We start from the raw sequence: 20,582 nt of genomic DNA on the forward strand, positions 1-20,582 counted from the left end.
TCGAGTAACGTGGTCTCAAACAATAGATTTAAGTTTATATTTATTTATGAAATCTTGATAAAAAGTAAGAAATAAAATTTTATATGGAAAAACTATTGTTTTAAAAATAGACATTATTGTTGTTTTTGTATAATTTTCTTAAAATATATATGGTTTATAAATAAATTAAAAATGTTATTATAACTAGGAAATATGGTGTATTTTATAAAGTAAACATTATATAATTTTAGAATTAATTATATAGTATTACTTTTTTTAAAATCTTTTTATAATGTTTTTAGAGTTTATAAATAGTTTTTATAAAAGTAATTTAAAGTGATTTTATAAAACAAAAAAAATCCTTAATTTAAAGAAAAGACTTTATTTGTATTCCAAAAAATTTCAAATAAATGGATGGAATATGTATATCAAAAAACATGCATGCAATTTCCAATGAAAAGCCAGAAATAATAGATACAATGATACTGCACTCTGTTCTGGACGATTCGAAGTCTTTGGAAAAGCTATCTAAACAGGAAATGCCTTTGGAAGCTGTTCTTCAGAAAGTTGAATCTGAAATAAATAAAACTCGGGTTTTTATTGACTTAGATTTGTAGCAATTGCTAATGTAAATATATAGGAAATACTTCTTGACTTGATTTTGAAAAATCAGAAACTATTTTTAAGAATATTAAACCAAAAAGTGGATTTTTTTCAAAAAATAGAGCGTCTTGTTTCCAATTCAGTTATTTTGTCTGAAGTTAGTGTTAATAATCAAGTAATTTCTTATTTTTATTTTTATAAAACCAATTTTTATTTTATAGAAAAATTCAAGAATACTTCAAGAAAATAGTGAAAAATTAGAAGAATTGAAGGATTCTATAAAGTTGAAAAGAGATTTGAAAGACACTATTTTAAAACTAAAATCTATCATTAGTTTAACTAATAAAGCAGAAAATCTCATTACTCAAGGAAATTTATTTGAAGCCTTTCATATAATAAAAGAAGCAGAAAATGAATATGATAATATTAACGAATTGGAAAAGATTGAAATTTTAGTTTCTTTTAGAGAAAAGCTAACTAATCTTAAGTTATCTTTAATCAAAAAATTTAATAATATTTGGGATTCTTTTATAATGTTTGAAAATGGGTGTATTGTTAAAAAGCAATTAAAAGGTATAAATTTTCTATTTTTTTTTTTTACTAATAAATTTTAAAGATTCATTTGAAAAAAGTATATCTTTAACATCTTTTATAGAATTGTCTATAGAACTTAAAATATTTGATTCTCGTATGCAGTTAATTTCTAATAATTTTATGTCAAAGTTTTTGTTTCTTTTTTTGAATAAAGAAATTTTTTATACACTAGAATTTAATGAAAACAATGATGAATATCAATTAATTATTAAATCCGATGTTTCAAATAAAAACGGTATCTCTTTAGAATACACTAGAGCGTTTATTTAACATTTTAGATTCTATTTTTTCATCTTTATTAGTATTAATTAACTTTATAGATAAAGCATTCCCATCTATTGTGTTATTAGATTTAACTAAATACCTTTTTCCTAAGATACAATCTGCTTTAACTAAGGACTATATCAATATTATTGTACCAGATGAAATTGAGTATTTAGATTATTTTAATAAAGTACTTTTAGAAGGCTCTAGATTTAATGATAAGATTAAGCAAACTGTATGGGGTAACCAATTAGAAATAAAAAAATGGATAGATTTAGCATGTGATTCTTGGGTTTTAAAACAAAAATCTAATGCTATAGATGCTGTTAGAAATGTTTTAGGTTCAAAAAATTCTGGAAATATTATTATTCAACCTATACAAAACATTGAAACTAAAGTTCTTCAAAATGAAAATGTAGATTCTATTGACGATAATGAATGGGACGCAAACTGGGATAATGACGATAAATATATTAATGATGAAAAAAATATGGTTATGGTAGAAAATGATACATGGGGACTAAATGATGATATGAATATTAAATCTGAAAATAGCTCTTTAAAAGAAGAATTATGGAATTGGGATGATAACGATGATTGGAATGTGGATGCGAAAGAATCTAATGATGCAAAAGATGTAAAAAATAGTGAAAAAAAAAGTTCTTTATCTGAATCTTCGACACATGAAAGTTATACAATTTCTTTTTTGCCTAAAGAAATTATTCTTATTGTTGAAAAATGCATTTATACTATAAAAGAATTAATGAGCACTCAGTAAATAATAGATATTATTTTAAGTTACATTAATAATTTTTTATAGATATGCAAATTACATAATGGCTCCTTTTTTTCCTCAATTATCTGATTCAATAATAATGGCGTTAAGCACATATAGAGCTCTTGCTCCTTTGTACTATGATAAACTATCAACATCTGCCATGTTATTATATAATGATTTTATTTATCTTTCAATACATCTTCAGGAGTTATATGATGGTTCTGAAGTTCTACAATGTATTCTTGATGAAACCAATACCCTTCGTGAAGCAGGAAACCTTATATATTCTTCTGAGCTTGTAAGGAAATTTAATGCATATATATATCTATTAATCTTAATAGCAAATACAAAATAATGATATCATTTCAATTCTTGAACAGGCAAACGGATTTTTGGATTGTACTGATAAACAGCAGCTAGAAAGATGTATACGTGTTATCTCTGATTTATATGAAAAATTTCAAATGTTGTCAAAATTATGGAGTGTAAGCATTTTCAAATTATATTATGCAAATGTACTAATATATTTAGAAAATCCTTCCTAGAGAAACATTCTTTGAATCCATTGGCCAACTTTTAGAAACTGCTGTTGCCTATATTATTATTGCAATTAAAAATATTTCTGATATATCAGAAGCAGAATCCAAACAACTTTCAGAATTATGTAACCAGTTTGCTCAAGTAGAAGATATTTTTGTTATTGAAGAACAAGAGGTTATTCATTGTTATTTCTTTAAATTATGTTAACAGTAGATTTTATTAGCTTCCTATAACCCCAACGTATGTTCCAAGTTGGTTGAAATTTCGATATCTCGCGGAGATTCTTGAAGCCTCAATGCAAGACGTTATGTATTTATATAATTCAGGTGCTTTGATCGATTTTGATAAAGAAGAAATTATAAGTTTACTTAAAACGTTGTTTGCAGAAACACCTTGTCGAGCAGAGAATATTTCAAAAATTAGAAACAGTTAGTCTTATGTATATAAATATAATGAAATAAACAGATAAATCATGCTTTTTGAACTAAAAAGAACTAATGCGTTAGATATTTTCTTTTTTTTGCTATTCTTCGAGCAAGAATTTTACGTCCACCAACAGACCGTTTTCGAGCAAGAAATCCATGTCTTCGTTTTCTTACTCTGTTTGAAGGCTGATATTCTGCAAATATATGCATAAACTTGTGCAGAAAATAATTTTCATATATAATTACCTCTTCCATAAGTTCTAAATCGTTTAATATTTAATAATACTATTGGTGGAAAAAATCTTAGAAATAGCTTTCCAATTTGGAATGAAAAAAAAACACTTTTAAAGATTGGATTCTGTATTTGAAGCATTGATTTATAAGATTCTTGGATCTTCTGTATATTTGGGTTTATTTTTAAAATATTTTGATGCAAACAATTTTGTATATGTCTGTATTAGATATAAACATTTTTTTTTTGTAAAAAAAGTATTACCTATTGAAAATGATATTGTCTTTTCTAAAAACATAATTTTTTTCATGAAATATATTTTTAAAAGTGTTAAATTTGAATAAATCTTTAAAGTTCATTATCAATGACGTCTCAGTGGTGCCAAGGCAACGAACCGAGAAGGTAGATTAATATTAATTGATTAAATTCTTAAAATAACAAGATAAACTTTGAAATTACAGAATACACTCATAATATATAAGAAATACTTCTCAAATACATTATGAATACTTCTTTTCAAAATATTTATGGTCTTCCATCTGATTTAGATGACTGGAATTTTTCAACAGACGGGTCTAAGTTAACTTCTCAACATTCAGGATTTAAGCAAGTTTATATGTTAATTAGAGAAAAAAATACTAATATTTATTAAATAGTCCATATCAAGATAATGGAGGGCTTTCTATCGCAATTTCAGGCAAAGATTATGTGGTTCTTTCAGGGAGTACGCGTCAAGTAAAAGATTATAGCATCCATTCAAGATATCAGCCCAGAGTATTTAATATTGGTGATGGATTAGTTGTTAGCACATGTGGTTTCTCTGGAGATTCTAATGAAGTGATACGGGTATTAAGAAAACGATTAATGCAATATCATTATAAGCATAATCGACAACTCACTGTCAGATCTGCTGCACGACTTATACAGACAATTCTTTATAGTAGACGTTTTTTCCCCTATTATACCTATGTAATGGTTGTGGGTATGGACGAAGAAGGTATGTTTGTTACTATTTTTTAAAAAAAACAACCATCATTAGGTAAGGGGGCAATATATACGTTTGATCCAGTCGGATCTTATGAAAGAGTGTCTTATCAGGCAACAGGGAGTTCGGCTAGTTTGGCATTGCCACTCTTAGATAGTCAGGTATGGATATAAATTGTTGGTGATAAGAAAAATTCTAGTATATGGATGATTATTAGAAAAACTATTTTGTAAAGAACATATAGTTCTTGGTATTTGTTTACGTTATGGGTGGGGGGGGGGGGGGTTCAGGAGTATTCTTTTCAATCATTGACACAACTTTATAGGTTGGCGGTAAGAACAAGTATGAAATAGTAGATGGACGTCTTCAGCCGTGTATTTCAACTCCTTTGTCTCTCGAGAATGCAATGAAAATGATCATTGACACATATACAAGTGTTGTTGAGCGTCATATACAGGTATGAATTTTTATTTTATTTAAAATAACCTAATACTTATCACAATTTTAGATTGGTGATAAATTTCAGGCGTTTATTGTGACAGCCAATGGTATACATATACAAGAATATCCATTAAAACAAGATTGATTGTAGTGTACATATTTTTTGTTTTAAATAATTAATTTTTCATAATACTGATATTCTTATATACTTTTTGTTGTGTTTATGCAAAGAACTTGAATCTTAAGGAAAAAAGAAAACAAATAGAAACAATTGTCAATAAAGCAGTTGTGTAACTGAAAGTTTCTACGAGCAATAATTAAAAGTATTAGAATCCTTTCTACAAGTGTAGATTTTTTTGAATATTTTTATAGGTTGTAGTAAAATAGATAAGATATAGTTAAAAATAATGGTTTACAATGCAAATGTATAATATATAACATTACCATTATGTTTTTACCGGTGGTTTGTATCCTCGAAAGCTAACAAACATCCAAAATTGCCATATTAAGTCGAAAAAAGCAAAAGTAAATGTTAATCCATTTGACATTGCTGGATTATTTGAAAAATAAATCCATAGTACTAATACAAAAGCCTGTATTGTTCGAAATGGTGCTATAATATAAGTGGATTTTTTTTTGAAAATATATTTACCTAAATCTTTAAAAAACATCATATCCGTTTTAAGCAATGCAAAAAGATAAATAAAAAATACTTGAAACAACAGCAATCCACCAACTACTACACATGTTGGATCCTCGCTTGGTCGTGCCTATCTTTTAATTAGCTCCAGTTTATTTGAAATCTAGCTGTAACGAGCTATATGATAACTGCACAATTATATTCTAATTAAGTTGATATTAGGGTTTAATTAAACTTCTAAAATGCTGTTATATTGTTACAGCTGCAAAAGCTTTGTTTTACCAGATTCATTGCATCTCCTAAAACATAAATAAGACCTTGTTCAAGAACTTTGTGTGGACGTAATATACATGCAACACTTAATGTACATAAGATCACCAAATAGCTTTCTAGTTGTGCTTGAACCCCAAGTAACATTTTTCTTTAATGATAAAATAGAAATAAAAGTTAAAGTAATAAAAATAAATAAGAATTGATTAAATATAGAGAAATTAAACAAAAAATAAGTCTTTTTTCTACAATTTTTTTTTAATATGATATTTCTTTTAAATTCTAAACCCTTTTTTAAGTTGTAAATTTTAGTTTAATCCTAAGGAAGGCTTAATTATATCCTTAATAAAAATTAGTTAAATCTTAATTAAATTTAAAAAAAAAGAACAGAATAGTTACTTTAGGGTTAGAATAAAGCTTCCAGTAATTTTTTATATTTTTAATTAATCCTAGTATTTCGTGTTAACGTTGAATAACTTTAATCAAAGTTAAGTAATAAGTGTTGTTAAAAAAAACTAAAAGAATAAAACTTTATAGTTTTAATATAAAAAATTAAGAATGAAAATATAAAATTTAAAAATTTCAAAATCCACTTAAACTCTAATAAATTCTTAAAGCTTAATTTAAAAATCAGTTCTCTAATACCTGATTTAAATAACTCTTTTAATTATATATTAATTAAATTATATAATAACCATTGCCAAGTTTTAAATGTCTATTAATTTCACGTTAATTTAATGTTAATTTTAAGTTCGATAAAGCTTTTGAACCGATAAATCGTGGTTTTCTATTAAAATTTTCGACTCCATATTTAAATATTTTATATATTTTTTGATTATTAATATAAACAGGAATTTCTAAGAAACTCAAAAACATTATAGATTTTGCTTAATACATATATAATATAATTTTGTAATTGAATATACAATGAATAAACATCAAATATATACTAAAAGTTTTTAGAAACGAAAATACACATACTTTTTGGCTGATAAGAATGGATCCGAAAGTTCTGAAGAAATTGCCGCCTACGCTTGCAGGGTTTTTACGAAGACACTCAGCTGCAAGTATAGAAGGTGGTGCAGCAGCTGCAAATCTATTTAAATGTGTTAAAAATAAAGAAACTGGTTGTTGGAAAGATCCAATCTATTCCTTACGCCGTCAAGCGGTATTACGTAAAGAGGCTGAAAGGTATGGCTTTTCAGAATGGTTGCCAACTCGAAAGGACTCTAAACGAGCGCCAATGAATGGTATTTCTCGATGGAAAGGTACTCTTGACGAACGTACACGTGCACAGAGGTAAGTTGATACAAAAATCAATAATATGGAGCGAAATGAATGAGAACTGTGTTCAAAGAAGCATGAAAAGAGCAAATAGAAGAATTGGCGCGTATATTGAATGAAAAAATATATACATATGGGACACGTATAATAAAATATATGTATTTTGAATATAAAAAGGACATAGCGTGTATAAACAGAAGACAATGTTTACATATAACTTAACATACTGAGTTAAGTGCTCTTCTGAATACATTATACATTAATATGGTTTTATTTGCTACATCATATGTAGTTGAATGCATACAAGGTTTCGACAGATAGACAGAAAAAGAAGTATAATTATGCATAAAAAATTGCATTGTTCTATTTGAAATTTCGCTTTTTTGAGGTTTACAATAAAAATTAATTTTTAAAGGATTGCACGGATACAAAAGGCATTGGAGGAACAACCACAGAAAATAGCTGTTTGGAAAGCGGTACGTTGGCCCATGTATATAACTCTATTGATATCTTTCTAGGAAAAGAAGAAAAAACTAAGCGAAAAGGATATTTTTATCTCGTAAAATAATGGAACAAAAGATGGTATAAATGAATGACTAGAAAAAAACTTGAAGATTTATGGCACTTGAGTATTTTGGTGTTTTATTTAAGAGATATGGAATAATGTATTTGTTCTTATTATCTTATGTATTTTTTATTTTTAGACTTAACTATCTTTTTCAAACTTATGATTAATATTTATAGGTTCTGTGCGTATTTCGTAAGACGTTGACGATAAAAAAAAAAACTAAAGAATTAGTTAAATAGTAGAAATGGATATTAAATATGCATTTTTATACATTTTAAAGGTCTTTTAATTATATAGAAAACGTATGTTATTTTTGGATCAAAAAAAATGAAAAAAAACCGAGTTTTTTAGGTCATTATTTATCTATGTAAAAGGCATCTCAATGGATGGATTCAATAAGCTTTCAGATAGTACTGAAAATGCTAGCATGAACAATATTTCCTCTCAAAATGGTGCATTTTCTTCAGGGATTGTTTTAGACAGTAACTCTGAAAATATGGTGCTAAATGAATTACCACTTGAACCGCCATCTGAACCGCCACCTGAACCACCGCCTGAACCACCACCATTACCTCTTTCTTATCCTCCACCATTACCTAAAGAAGTTACGGCATTATGCTCAGATGGTTTTAAACAGCCGTTTTCTTCTATTGAAAATTTTAGTGGTAAAGCATTTTCTTCTGGAGCAATCGAATATGATGGGTTTAATAAAGCTGTAAATTGTTCTGCAGGTGCTTTTTTTCCAGAAATTCCTAGATCTACGTCAGAGATTGTCCCTAAGAATGGTGCAATTCCAAAAGCAGAAAAAAGAGAGCCTTTATCTATTGAAGAGTTAGTTAAGAAGAAAAAAGAAGCAGCTGCTATGAATCGAGTAAGAAATGTATCTAGTGAGTTTTGTTATTTAATCAAAATAGCCAAAGTTTTTAACTCGGGAACAACGTGAAGCAATTGCTCTTGAAAAGCGTCGTTTGGAAGTTGAAAAGCGCCAACAAATTGGAAAAACAGATATTATAAGAAAGTATTCGTTAAAAGACTCTCAGGATAATCTTAGTGGAAAGGAAAAAGGTAGATTTTTTTTTATGAGTAATATACTAATGATTTGTGTTTAGATGGGCGTTATTTAAATCGGAATAAAATGATTCCTACTGAGCCAAAGGCTATGAGAAAAGAACAAGATGCTTTGGCAAAGCAAGCTGCCGAACTGTTTAAATCATCAAAGAATCAAGAAGCTAAAGCTGAAATGACACCTGAGGAAAAAGAAGTCGAGGATATTCGGGTAATTATTATTATTATTTTAGAGGATTTTAATATTTTTTAGAAAAGATATTTGGGAACAGGGGATAACAAGAAAAAAAAGCGTAAGACAAGTGAAAGAAAGTTTGTGTTCGATTGGGATAATACAGAAGATACTTCATCCGATGTTAATCCAATATATTTGAATAGACATAGTGCTCAATTTTTAGGTCGAGGAAGATTAGGTGGTTTTGATGATAAAAGTAATAATCACTATACGAATTCATTTATTGATATGCTCGTACGTTCTGGTAATGATGAAGATAAAAACAGGGCTAAGTATTTTTGTTTTTATTATAGTTTTTACGCTAACTTTTTCAAGACAATTGATGGATATGGAATATAAGAAAAGTACTAGAATTAGTTGGGATGACAAACATTGGTCAGAAAAGCCTTTGGAGCTCATGAAAGAAAGAGATTGGCGTATATTTAAAGAAGATTTTAATATTTCTTCGAAAGGTATTTTATACATTTAATTTATTAAATTTAATTTTTTAGGTGGGTCTATTCCAAACCCTATACGTAATTGGAAAGAGTCTGGATTACCAAAAATTATTCTTGATATGGTTGAAATAGTGGGATATAAAGAGCCTTCTCCGATACAAAGAGCAGCTATTCCTATTGGTTTGCAGAATCGTGATATTATTGGTATTGCGGAGACAGGCTCCGGAAAAACTGCATCATTTGTGCTTCCTATGCTTGTATATATTTCTACGCTTCCTCCACTTGATGAATATAATAAGAATGATGGTCCTTATGCTATCATTTTAGCTCCTACGAGAGAATTGGCTCAACAAATTGAAAGTGAAACAAAGAAGTTTTCCGAACCAATGGATTTTGTGTGTGTATCAATTGTGGGAGGTCATAAAATTGAGGAGCAAGCGTTTAATTTAAGAGACGGTGTGCATATTGTAATTGCAACTCCTGGGCGGTTATTGGATTGTCTCGAAAGGCATGTTTTAGTACTGAGTCAATGTGCATATATTGTTCTTGATGAAGCAGATCGCATGATTGATATGGGCTTTGAGGAGACAGTAAATAAGCTTTTAGATGCATTACCTGTACACAATCAGAAACCTGATAATGACGATGCAGAAAATCCTGTGTTGATGTCTAAAATAATAGGAGGTAAAGAGCGATTTCGACAAACAGTTATGTTTAGTGCTACGATGCCTCCTGCTGTAGAAAAACTTGCAAAAAAATATCTGCGTCGACCGGCAATTGTGACCATTGGGAATGCTGGACAAGCAGTTGATACAGTTGTACAGATTGTTGAAATGATGAATACAGAAGATAAGAAAAGGTATTTTAAAAAAAAGCTTTTTCTCTATCCTTTCTAATATATGTTTGCAGACGAAGATTAGAAGAACTTCTTAATAGTAATGATTATAATCCACCCGTAATTATCTTTATCAATCAGCGTCGTAGTTGCGATGCTTTGGCCAAGTCACTTGCTCGTATTGGTGTACTTTTCATCATTTTTGTAGCAAGTATATTAATCAATTGTAGTGGAATGCGGTTACATTGCATGGAGGGAAAAGCCAAGAACAACGTGAAGCTGCTCTCGCACAGCTTCGTTCTGGCGAAGCTGATTGTTTAGTGGCTACCGATCTTGCTGGAAGGGGTATCGATGTTGCCGATGTGTCTCTCGTAGTAAACTTTAATATGGCTAAAACCATTGAAGGTCCCTTTCTTTTTTGATTCCCGGATTTTACCTCACCTGTATACAGATTATACTCATAGGATTGGACGCACTGGGAGAGCCGGGAAGTCTGGCACTGCAATTACCTTTTTAACCCCAGAAGATACTGACATAATGTATGACCTCAAACAAACCATTAGTAAAAGTAGCATCTCTAAAGTACCCGATTGGTTACGGATGCACGAGGCTGCACAGAGAAAGCAGGATAAGCAGCCCGCTAAAAAGACAGCAGACGAATTATTATTTCAAATTCCGTCTGGTAGATGGTATTAGCTTTAATTGGTCTCAAAGTATATTTATTTATTCCTTCTTATTCTACCTTTTCTGGTCTTGGGCTGTCTTCAATGGTTTCAGGCAGCATCTATTTCTTCGTTTCTCTTTCTAACACTGCTAATAATGTTTTGTGTAAGTCTGTTTGTATTTTACTGTATCTCTAGTTACTGTATCTGAGGCAATATCACGTAACTTGTTTAAAATCACGTGATTCGGCTATCGGGATACGTTGAACGATCACTTTTCTTTTGTCTGCGCGATAGACACTGAGACATAATATCGTTCTAGAATAAACTATTATATTTAGGCATGGCTTTTGTTTCTTAGAGTTTATGTCACCTGTGTAATATACATTTCAGCACTCACGGTTTATTCCGAAGCTCTTTGAAAGCACCAAAACATTCAAAATATGTTGTCTAAAATGTATTGTTTCATGCATATCTTGGTTCATTGCTTCCAACTTATCATTCCCTTTCCGTATCACTCTTAATTACTATATCTTATTTCAATCCTTTTTTCCATTTATTTCACTACCACCACATTAACCCTCTCAGTGCACGTGACTTTAACGGTTCCATTGTATCACGTGATTTAAGGACATACGCTCACTTAAATACCAGTTGGTTCAAGCGTGTACATGTGTGTCCCTTAGCGTATATACAGTTATATGCAACGTGTATGCATATATTGCTGTCACAACAGAGATGTTAATTTATATTAAGATAGATCTATTTCCGTACTTTACGACTTTTATTACTTTTAAACTGTCAATTTTGATAGTAGTTGTAGTCGATGCATCTCTATATGCCCTTTTGTGCAGTATATATTCTCTGCCAATGCATATGAAGGAACACATTCCAGAGATATGTGTCCCATGAGAGCAGAATTGCTATGGAGATGTGTTCTCTGCACCTTGCACTGAGATTAGAGATATATACTATACACGTAGACATACATATATGCCAAATACACATACATATACATAGACATATTAAATATTATATATTATATATACAGATATATATGGACACTATATATTCATATCTATACATAGAGTTTTTGGGTGTATTTGGTGTTGGCGCTACTACAGGCTGTTTGTCTCTTGTACAGTTTCTGTATAGTTTTTCTGTGTATTTTACGCACTGTATCTCTTTTTATATTAATGTAAAAACCTCTGTTACACTGCACAATGTACGTCCATACACTCCACACACTGTGTATATACTGTGTATATACTGCATTATATACTGCATTATATACTGAAACACTTTATATATTGCACACGCAACGTATACTCTTCGTATGCATGCAGGCGTGCCACAGAGTACCTCTGCCTGTATAGACTGTAAGCATTATACAGATTCTATACTGTATATGTTCGACGTGCACTGTGCAGATTATACACTGCATACATTATACATGCTACACACTATACATGCCATATATATTACAGATAGTATATACACTAATCCTCATACTATAGACTATACATACTACATATAGTGTACACGTTGTGTTATACATTATACCATAGACATTGTATTATACATACCGTATACGTTACATCGCTATACACTGTACTATACATAATGTACTACACAGTGTATATATATATTGTACGTAGCGTATAGCATATTTTGCACACTATGCTATACATATCATACAATGTACGTTGTTATATATACTGCTATACAGCATATACTATACTATGCATGCTATATGCACACCATAGTATATATTCTATAATGCGTACATTTACACTATTTACAACTGACCTTTATTACACCCAATTTATACCCATACTCATAGCTGCATCCATATACTACACGTTCTAACTCTCCACTCTAATCTACACCCTAATCATATACTTATACTATATATCCAACCTACATCTTATAACACTACACACACACTGCACACACACTGTACACACATTGTACACACACTGTACAGAGTGCACTGCACACCACACAGCGTATACCATACATATACATATATGCACTATAATTATACTGCACACTGTACACCATAGACATATCATACAGTGTATACCATAAATATATCATATATATCATACATATACATACATATACATGCACATACTATACACATAGCATAGTTATCCTGCACAGTGTATATTACACACATATTAAATTATACACTGAAGACCAGAATCGCTGTACGCTGTAAAGCTGTGCTATCCAACCATCGTAGCGTGTATTGTGTAGCGTGTATTATATATACATGTGTATACCCCATATACTGTGCACACTACATGTCATGTATGCTACACGTTGTGTATGCTCACGTCATGTATGCTATGTATGCTATATTATATACACTTATATACACTATATATGTTATATATGCTATGTATTATGCTTTGTATGCGTTGTATGCGTTGTGTATGCGCAGTGTACCCGCAATGCAGCAGCATATGCACTGTGCTGTGTAGCAATGTATGCACTAAACATATACAGTACATACACTGCTACACTGTACGATGCACGCGCTGCGTGCCAGTGGGCGTCTGTGCGTGTGTATGCGCGTAGTCAGTGTATGCGCGTATATATGAGTATATATGAGTGAGTATATCTGTGTATATACATGTATACGTGTATGTCAGTGTATATATGTATATATATCAGTGTATATTTATATATGAGTGTATATGTCTATATATATGAATGTATATATCTATATATGTCTATATGTGTGTATCTGTGTGTATATAGTGAGTGTATGCGTCAATGTGCATACAGTGCACGCAGTGCATACAGCATAGTCTGTGTATAGCAGTGTATGCGGCGAATGTGACGCATATACACCGCATACAACGCGCATACAAAGCATGCAGCGTGCATAGTGTATAGCATATAGTGTGTACAGCACACATGGCGTGCAGCACAGCATATGGGCGTATGTGCATATAACACGTCCACTGCACATGCACTGCACATGCACTCTGCGGTGTATGCACTACAGCTATGCTACTGTGCATACTATACATATACTGCGCATACACACGTGCGATAGACCGCTGGTACAGTACATATGCACAGTGTATGCGCATATATACACATAGACATGTATACGCTACGCATATATACACTGACATACACGCATATGCACGCGCAGACGCTCGGACACGCACCGACATGCACGTGATACGGGCAGCACACTCAAAACACACCTAACCCCAGCCCTAACCACAACCCTAACCCGGCCACCCGGCAGATATATCCGAGCCAAACTCGCCACACAGCGGCACAGCAAGTGCAAACGCAAGATTGCAGCTACACGTGCAAGAACGAGGCCATACTGTCGGTAAAAGGTCATAGAACTCTTAGGGCTGTGGCGGTGGAGCCCACGCAGGTCTCCGTATCAGCTCGTTAGGGTACAGACGCGGGTTAGGCAGCAGTAGATGGGTATGTGAGGCGTAGAGGCGGAAAACACGAAAAAGCGGAAAAACTGATAGAAATCAGGAAGCACAGGACGTGCACAGTGTGCAGGAGGACTGAATGGATTTATGGAGGAAGAAATGGAAAAAAAACGGAGGGGATACGTTGACGAGACAAACAGTGTCTCGGGAAGAGAAGAATACGGGGGATTCCATAAGAAAAAACTGAAGGCAGAGCTTGAAGTGCTGGAGCATGAGGCGTTTGGACAGGGCCTGGAGGTTGGGCACCACGAAGAAGGGGGGGGAGGACTGGAAGAGATCCAGCAGGAGCTTGCCTCAGGGTTCCACGCAGATCTGTCGATGCTGGAGCACCTTCCGGGTGTCCCGGGGGTAAGAGGGGTGCGGGAGGAGACACACGGGTTTCTGCAGGGAGTGCAGGGCGAGGGACATCGGGGAATACTGGACCCGAACCAGCACCTGTGTATCCAGTCGCTGCCGATCCTGGACAATCTGGTGAGTGGGGCTGTAAGAGGCTGCAAGACGCTACAAGACGCTACAAGAAGCAGCAAGAGGCTGCAGAAGCAACAGAAAGCGCTGGCAGAGAAATAAAAGGAATAAAAGGCTAATGGGACAAGTCGTCGCAGATCCTGTCGATTCTGGGGAAGGGACCACACCAAGAAACACTTAATATCGTCACACGGCCCGATACGGCCAAGGGACAGGCATATCGGACACTTACCTCGCTTTTTAACCGTGGGTTTGGGAGTTAGGGCAGGGCAGGGCTGATAGAGACAGAGGTGAAAAAGCTATACTCGACAGAAGCCTTTCTGAACCCGGACCTGCTGGAGCTACGGGCACCACAGCACCGGGCAACGATCCGGAAGGTGAATCTGGCGACATTTGTATCATCGGTTTTTGGATCGGTTGAGGTGGGGTTTTTCCACCTGAACGAACACTTCCTAGACACATTTGTACCAGACGGAGCGAGGCTGCTCAAGTCACAAAGTGCTCTTTTTTTGAATCTGAAGACGCAGGCGTATATCAGTGCAATGGATCAAGGGGAGAAACCGAAGGAGGAGATTCTAAACGATCTTTTCCCGCCAGACATGGACCAGATTCTACTACGGCGGAGAAATGGGGCGAAAAACCTGACACCGAATGAGAGTGACTTTGTAGCCCGGTGCAAATCAAGGCGGAATCACGTGAGGAGAATATATACTGGGGTTAGGACTAACAAGGAAGCAGCTTGCCAAGTTTCCCGTAGACGAGAACTTGAGCGAGAAATATGTATGGCAAGTGTTTCTCCGCGACGTTTCCGAGTACATTACACGGAATTATGAATCCATCGTTTCTCAACCGGTAAGTATTTTTCCGTCGAGTTGCACGGTATATATCCATAATGGACCGAACCGTTAACCATACGTCATGATTAGATTCGTCGGCAACGGCGTATAGGATCTAAAATACAAGCACCAAGTCAAGGACATGGATCGAGTCCGGTTCTTCAAGTTGCAGCATTATACCGTCAGAATCAAGACCCAGACGGGACTCAGCCCGATCACATATCCCATATGCAGCATATCGCACAGATGCAGCAAATGGGACACATACAAGACTTGCATGATGGTACAGATGAAGCAACAGCAATGGCTTTGAATGGAGTCGATACGAACATATTTACGGGTAAGTTTCCTCGTGGAGTGAAAACGAATATTTTACTTGGAAACGTATGAACTTACATCGTTGTTAGAATCTAATTTACATCTTAATCTTTCACCCACAGCGGAACATGCAATTTCCACACAACAGCTCTATGAACAAGCACGCCAAGCAGCTCGTCCATCACCTTCTCGACGGGGGAAACCAACACAAAGGCGTCCCTGGTCCAAGGAAGAGGAACAAGCCCTGTTTGCAGGCCTTGATCAAGTTAAAGGGCCCCATTGGAGTCAAATTCTTACTCTTTACGGTGCCGGGGGCACAATCAGCGAAGCATTGAAAGACAGAAATCAAGTACAACTTAAAGACAAAGCCAGGTAAGCACTACCGATAGATGTGCACACGCGTGCACATATACACGATTCATTTATAACTCATGTTTCAGGAATTTAAAGCTTTTTTTCCTTAAAAATCAACTAGAAGTTCCTCCATACTTAAGATTCGTTACTGGAGACTTAAAACGAGAATAAGAGTTACAATTTTCCCTTTGAAGTATATATTGGTATAAAACTTCGACATAACACTTTCAACATCACTAATGGTATATTTTTCCTTTAAATTAAAAATAGTCAAGGACTTGGGGTATAGTACATAAGATAATACAATTTCATGTATTTGTAAATTTGTACATTTTTTTTCATTTTTGTAAAATTGAATATTTGTTTGAGTGAAAATACGATTTCGTTGAATATTGCCCTTGACTTTTTGAGATCTAAAGCGTATACAGCCATGAGTACAAATGATGAAGAAAAACTCGTTTCAGACGAAGAAATGGAAAATGATAACGATCTTGATATCTCAGAAGATTTAGAAAAAATCAATACTTTGTTAGATAAACTAATGAAACAACCATTTCATTATGATTCACATATTGAATATATTAATTTATTTAAAAAACATAAAATGAGAGACGAATTAAAAAGTGCACGTGAAGCAATGCAACTTTACTTTCCATTAACTGAAGGTATTATTATAGAAACCCATTCTTTTCAAATAACTTTTTCATATTATTAGAAATGTGGATAGAATGGTTAGACGACGAGGAAAAATCAGTATCAACTCTTGATGATAAAATTTCTCTATTAGAACTTTACGCTAAATCAGTCGAAGATTATCTTTGTAAATTTAATAATTAATTATTATAAAAAAATAATATTATAATAGCTATCAATTTATGGAAAAAATATATAATTTATATTAAAGAAAATATAGAAATCGCATCTAAAGATGGAGATTCCGAATTCAAGGAAATATTTAATTACAATTTTTTCGAAAACATATGTCTTCAAGCATACTCAGCTACCAAATATCATATTTCAAAAGTAATATAAATTACCCATATACGATCCTAATTATCTTAGAGTCATGAAATATGGTCTATTTATAAAGATTATAAAACTGCTTTATTAGAGGAAAATCCAAGGTATTATTTATTTAATTATTTATTAATTTAAATATTCTAATTAGTTTTGAAAATATTCAACATATGAAACAAATTTATATAGAGAGACTAAGCATCCCTCATTTAGGTACTCTAAAACGTGTGAAACAAGACATATAATTAATCCTTAGGAATGGAAAATTGTTTTTCGGATTTTTCTAGTTTCATAACTAATTATGATAATCCCAATTATGAAGAAATCATGATTGCTACAAACAAAATATATAATCCTGCATTAATAAAATACCAAGCAAGAGATTTTCATGAAATCCAGCTTTCACAATCCAATTACGCTTACGAAGAGTTTATTAAATATCTAGAATGGGAATTACATCAAAAACCTCAAGAAATAGAACTAATATGTATATTATTTGAGCGATTACTTAAATGTTATCCATTATCTGCTAACATTTGGGAAGATTACATTCAATTTATGGTAATCAGCTGTTTTTTTTTTACAATACTAATAGATAGGTTGAAAAATCAACCTATACTAAAATAAATGAGAAATTCTTTCAAAGGTCCATTAAAAACTATCCATGGAGTGGAATTCCTTGGAAATACTATATATATATCCTTGAACATAATAATTATCCTTTACAAGAACTATGTGCAATTAAAGATCGTTCAATAAGTTCAGGAACACTTTTTCATGATATAAATGAATTTGTAAAAGTTATGGAAGCTTGGTGTGGATACTGTAAACGTAGAATTACACAGTGGAATAATAATAATGAAGAAGTACAATATGCTATAACAGAACTCCAAACATCAATTAAATTACTTAAAAACAGTATAAATCCAATTTAACATATATCAAACTTACATTTCTAGTATTTAAAACAACAGACAACCAAAAAAGACTCGAAAAAATACTAATTTCTATATTTACAAAAATAGGAAATATAGATGAAGCACGTAAAATTTGGAAAAATATATTAAAGATCCATACGACAGAAACGAAATATTGGTTACAGTATTTTATATGGGAAAGGTATTTTATAATCTTTTGCTACAAAATATCTAATATATTAGACATTATGGAGAAATAAATAACGCAATAAATATATTAAAAAATGCCAGTTTAAAACATTTAGATTTTCCTGAATTAGTTTTTGAAATATATAGAGATTTTGTTATAGAAGAAGGGACATTAGAATTACTAGAAAAAGCAGAAACCATCATACATAAAGGAATAAAAAATATACAACGAATAAAGAAAAAAGTAATCTTAATTTTTAACGAAGTATAAATAACTTTTTCTAGGAATTAATAAACATTCAAATTGAGAAGAATCAACCACTTCAAGAATTAGAAATGAATCTTGAAGAAATTTCAAATCATAAAAAAAGTAAAAATAAAAATGAAGACAAAATCAAACGGTAATCACATATTTATTATCATTATAAATTGTTTATTTTGAATAGAAATAGAGAAAATACTACTGTTAGAGTAACTGGACTACCAAAGTCAATATCTGTAGAACAATTACATAACTTTTTTTATGGAGTAAATCCTTTAAAATATTACATAATTTATGTTAATTAATATAGTGTGGTGAAATTATAAATACAAAAATTATAGAGGAAATATCCGATAACTCTTCAACAGCTTTCGTAGAATTTGCTAATTTGGTCTATCTCTCTTTTACTTAATTATTTATTATTTACTTTTTTTAAGGAAGATACAAAAAGTGCATTAACCAAAAATTACAAAAAATTAGATCAAAATGAAATATTAGTTGAATTAGCTACGGAAACAACTTTGTGGGTAACGAATTTTCCACCATCAGCAGACGAAAAATTTATTCATAACCTTTTTGAAAAAGTTCGTTATAACTAAATCTTTTTATATTTAATTTATATATCTAGTATGGTGATGTAATTGAAGTTCGTTTCCCAAGTTTGCGTTATAATTCACGTAGAAGATTTTGTTATGTTCAAATGAAATATCCGGTATTTATAAATATGCATTTATATATATTCAAATTTTAAAATAAAATTCATAGGAGCAAGCACTAGCATCTCTTTCTTTACATGGCCAAATGTTTGAAAAAAAATATAAACTTATAGTTAATATATCAGATTCATCAAAAAAAGAAGACAGAAAAGAAGCATCGTAAAAACAATTTCCCATTTTTTTCTATATTAAAAATAGTAGTTCAGAAGGGAGAGAAATTATTATTTCTAATATCTCTCATGAATCGACTGAAAATGACTTAATAGATTTATTTTCAAAATATGGAACTTTAGAAAGTGTACGTCTTATTAATGACAGAAATTCCAAACATCATAAAGGTTTTTGCTATATAATTTATTCTACAGCAGAACAGGCGTTATCTGCATTAGATGCAGACAAACAAGAATTGCACTCAAACACAATATCTGTAAAAATTGTAAAAGCAAAAAACAAAAATACAATTGAAAAAAAAGAAAACAACACGAATATATTTTCCTCAGAAGATTTAAACCCTGAAAAAAAAAATAGTCATGGCTTACGTTTTCATGATATCAAAAATAGATCTCTCGGTATTTTATATCTTCCAGATACAGTTAATCAGACAAGAATCGAAGACGTATTTAAGGCTTATGGAGATATTGACAAAATTGAACTAAGACCTGATCATCAAGGCGCCATTGTTCAATATAAAAACACATCGGTAAAAATTCAAACTATACTAGAATTCTAAAAAACATACTTATTTTCTTAGGATGCAGGAAAAGCAGCTATGGCATTAGATGGATACGCTTTTTCAGATAAAAAAATACGTATCGTTACTGTTGAAACATTGTTACAACATAAACCCAAAAAGTAATAACTCTTTTTCTTTAAATCATTCTAATTTTTTCAAAAGAAAACCATTGCTAGATCAAAGTCTGATTGTTCCAAAAATAAATGATCCAAGAGCAAGACGAGAAAGACTTTTTATAAATGAAAAAAACACAATATTGTCTAGAAAACGACTTAAAATATCTAACGACAACGACTCAATGCAAACAAAACAAATACATACAAAACATGCATCTCTTAATAATGCTGACTTTAGAGATATATTTTTTCATAAATCATAAAATCCAATTTTTTGTACTTACGATCTGATAATCATCACGTAATAACTTATAAATCGGCATGTTTTCAAGAATCAACAATAAAT

At 31.8% G+C, this 20,582-nt stretch overlaps 10 protein-coding genes across 10 annotated transcripts; 7 read left to right on the top strand and 3 right to left on the bottom strand.

Annotated features, from left to right (window-relative positions):
• Window positions 1-389: 389 nt before the first annotated feature.
• T551_02971 (uncharacterized protein) lies at window positions 390-3,191 on the top strand (the record flags this gene model as incomplete). Its single annotated transcript, XM_018375234.1, has 9 exons — window positions 390-572; window positions 620-757; window positions 804-1,155; window positions 1,199-1,411; window positions 1,455-2,214; window positions 2,261-2,516; window positions 2,560-2,703; window positions 2,750-2,932; window positions 2,982-3,191. 9 exons carry the CDS (start codon window positions 390-392, stop codon window positions 3,189-3,191), a joined length of 2,439 nt encoding a protein of 812 aa, XP_018228442.1.
• A 61-nt stretch (window positions 3,192-3,252) lies between these two features.
• Window positions 3,253-3,556, bottom strand: T551_02972 (ribosomal protein L34; the record flags this gene model as incomplete). Its single annotated transcript, XM_018375235.1, has 2 exons — window positions 3,253-3,377; window positions 3,430-3,556. 2 exons carry the CDS (start codon window positions 3,554-3,556, stop codon window positions 3,253-3,255), a joined length of 252 nt encoding a protein of 83 aa, XP_018228443.1.
• Window positions 3,557-3,917: 361 nt separating this feature from the next.
• Window positions 3,918-4,986, top strand: T551_02973 (proteasome core particle subunit beta 6; the record flags this gene model as incomplete). The annotated part of the gene is made up of 5 exons (XM_018375236.1): window positions 3,918-4,033; window positions 4,072-4,412; window positions 4,455-4,561; window positions 4,726-4,857; window positions 4,909-4,986. The coding sequence occupies 5 exons, from the start codon at window positions 3,918-3,920 to the stop codon at window positions 4,984-4,986; spliced, it is 774 nt and encodes a 257-aa protein (XP_018228444.1).
• Window positions 4,987-5,287: 301 nt separating this feature from the next.
• Window positions 5,288-5,898, bottom strand: T551_02974 (uncharacterized protein; the record flags this gene model as incomplete). Its single annotated transcript, XM_018375237.1, has 3 exons — window positions 5,288-5,454; window positions 5,494-5,611; window positions 5,764-5,898. The coding sequence occupies 3 exons, from the start codon at window positions 5,896-5,898 to the stop codon at window positions 5,288-5,290; spliced, it is 420 nt and encodes a 139-aa protein (XP_018228445.1).
• Window positions 5,899-6,748: 850 nt separating this feature from the next.
• On the top strand, window positions 6,749-7,598 carry T551_02975 (uncharacterized protein; the record flags this gene model as incomplete). The annotated part of the gene is made up of 3 exons (XM_018375238.1): window positions 6,749-7,050; window positions 7,451-7,511; window positions 7,554-7,598. 3 exons carry the CDS (start codon window positions 6,749-6,751, stop codon window positions 7,596-7,598), a joined length of 408 nt encoding a protein of 135 aa, XP_018228446.1.
• A 333-nt stretch (window positions 7,599-7,931) lies between these two features.
• On the top strand, window positions 7,932-10,933 carry T551_02976 (uncharacterized protein). The gene is made up of 8 exons (XM_018375239.1): window positions 7,932-8,474; window positions 8,518-8,668; window positions 8,713-8,879; window positions 8,922-9,175; window positions 9,219-9,355; window positions 9,395-10,199; window positions 10,250-10,580; window positions 10,627-10,933. The coding sequence occupies exons 1-7, from the start codon at window positions 7,986-7,988 to the stop codon at window positions 10,494-10,496; spliced, it is 2,250 nt and encodes a 749-aa protein (XP_018228447.1). The 5' UTR covers window positions 7,932-7,985; the 3' UTR covers window positions 10,497-10,580; window positions 10,627-10,933.
• Window positions 10,934-11,074: 141 nt separating this feature from the next.
• T551_02977 (uncharacterized protein) lies at window positions 11,075-11,393 on the bottom strand (the record flags this gene model as incomplete). The annotated part of the gene is given in 4 exon segments (XM_018375240.1): window positions 11,075-11,155; window positions 11,167-11,210; window positions 11,238-11,354; window positions 11,366-11,393. The coding sequence occupies 4 exon segments, from the start codon at window positions 11,391-11,393 to the stop codon at window positions 11,075-11,077; spliced, it is 270 nt and encodes an 89-aa protein (XP_018228448.1).
• Window positions 11,394-14,400: 3,007 nt separating this feature from the next.
• T551_02978 (uncharacterized protein) lies at window positions 14,401-14,897 on the top strand (the record flags this gene model as incomplete). The annotated part of the gene is made up of 2 exons (XM_018375241.1): window positions 14,401-14,650; window positions 14,701-14,897. The coding sequence occupies 2 exons, from the start codon at window positions 14,401-14,403 to the stop codon at window positions 14,895-14,897; spliced, it is 447 nt and encodes a 148-aa protein (XP_018228449.1).
• A 423-nt stretch (window positions 14,898-15,320) lies between these two features.
• Window positions 15,321-16,457, top strand: T551_02979 (uncharacterized protein; the record flags this gene model as incomplete). Its single annotated transcript, XM_018375242.1, has 5 exons — window positions 15,321-15,451; window positions 15,500-15,590; window positions 15,705-15,954; window positions 16,022-16,304; window positions 16,373-16,457. The coding sequence occupies 5 exons, from the start codon at window positions 15,321-15,323 to the stop codon at window positions 16,455-16,457; spliced, it is 840 nt and encodes a 279-aa protein (XP_018228450.1).
• A 195-nt stretch (window positions 16,458-16,652) lies between these two features.
• T551_02980 (U6 snRNP complex subunit PRP24) lies at window positions 16,653-20,564 on the top strand. Its single transcript, XM_018375243.1, has 18 exons — window positions 16,653-16,951; window positions 17,002-17,106; window positions 17,152-17,309; window positions 17,349-17,410; window positions 17,455-17,516; window positions 17,560-17,864; window positions 17,903-18,221; window positions 18,263-18,422; window positions 18,464-18,653; window positions 18,695-18,810; window positions 18,856-18,937; window positions 18,982-19,062; window positions 19,109-19,255; window positions 19,300-19,383; window positions 19,437-19,546; window positions 19,589-20,087; window positions 20,139-20,239; window positions 20,283-20,564. The coding sequence occupies exons 1-18, from the start codon at window positions 16,717-16,719 to the stop codon at window positions 20,497-20,499; spliced, it is 3,033 nt and encodes a 1,010-aa protein (XP_018228451.1). The 5' UTR covers window positions 16,653-16,716; the 3' UTR covers window positions 20,500-20,564.
• The last annotated feature ends 18 nt before the right edge of the window (window positions 20,565-20,582 follow it).

Source organism: Pneumocystis jirovecii (genome assembly GCF_001477535.1).
Source record: "Pneumocystis jirovecii RU7 chromosome Unknown supercont1.14, whole genome shotgun sequence".
NCBI lineage: Eukaryota > Fungi > Ascomycota > Pneumocystomycetes > Pneumocystales > Pneumocystaceae > Pneumocystis > Pneumocystis jirovecii.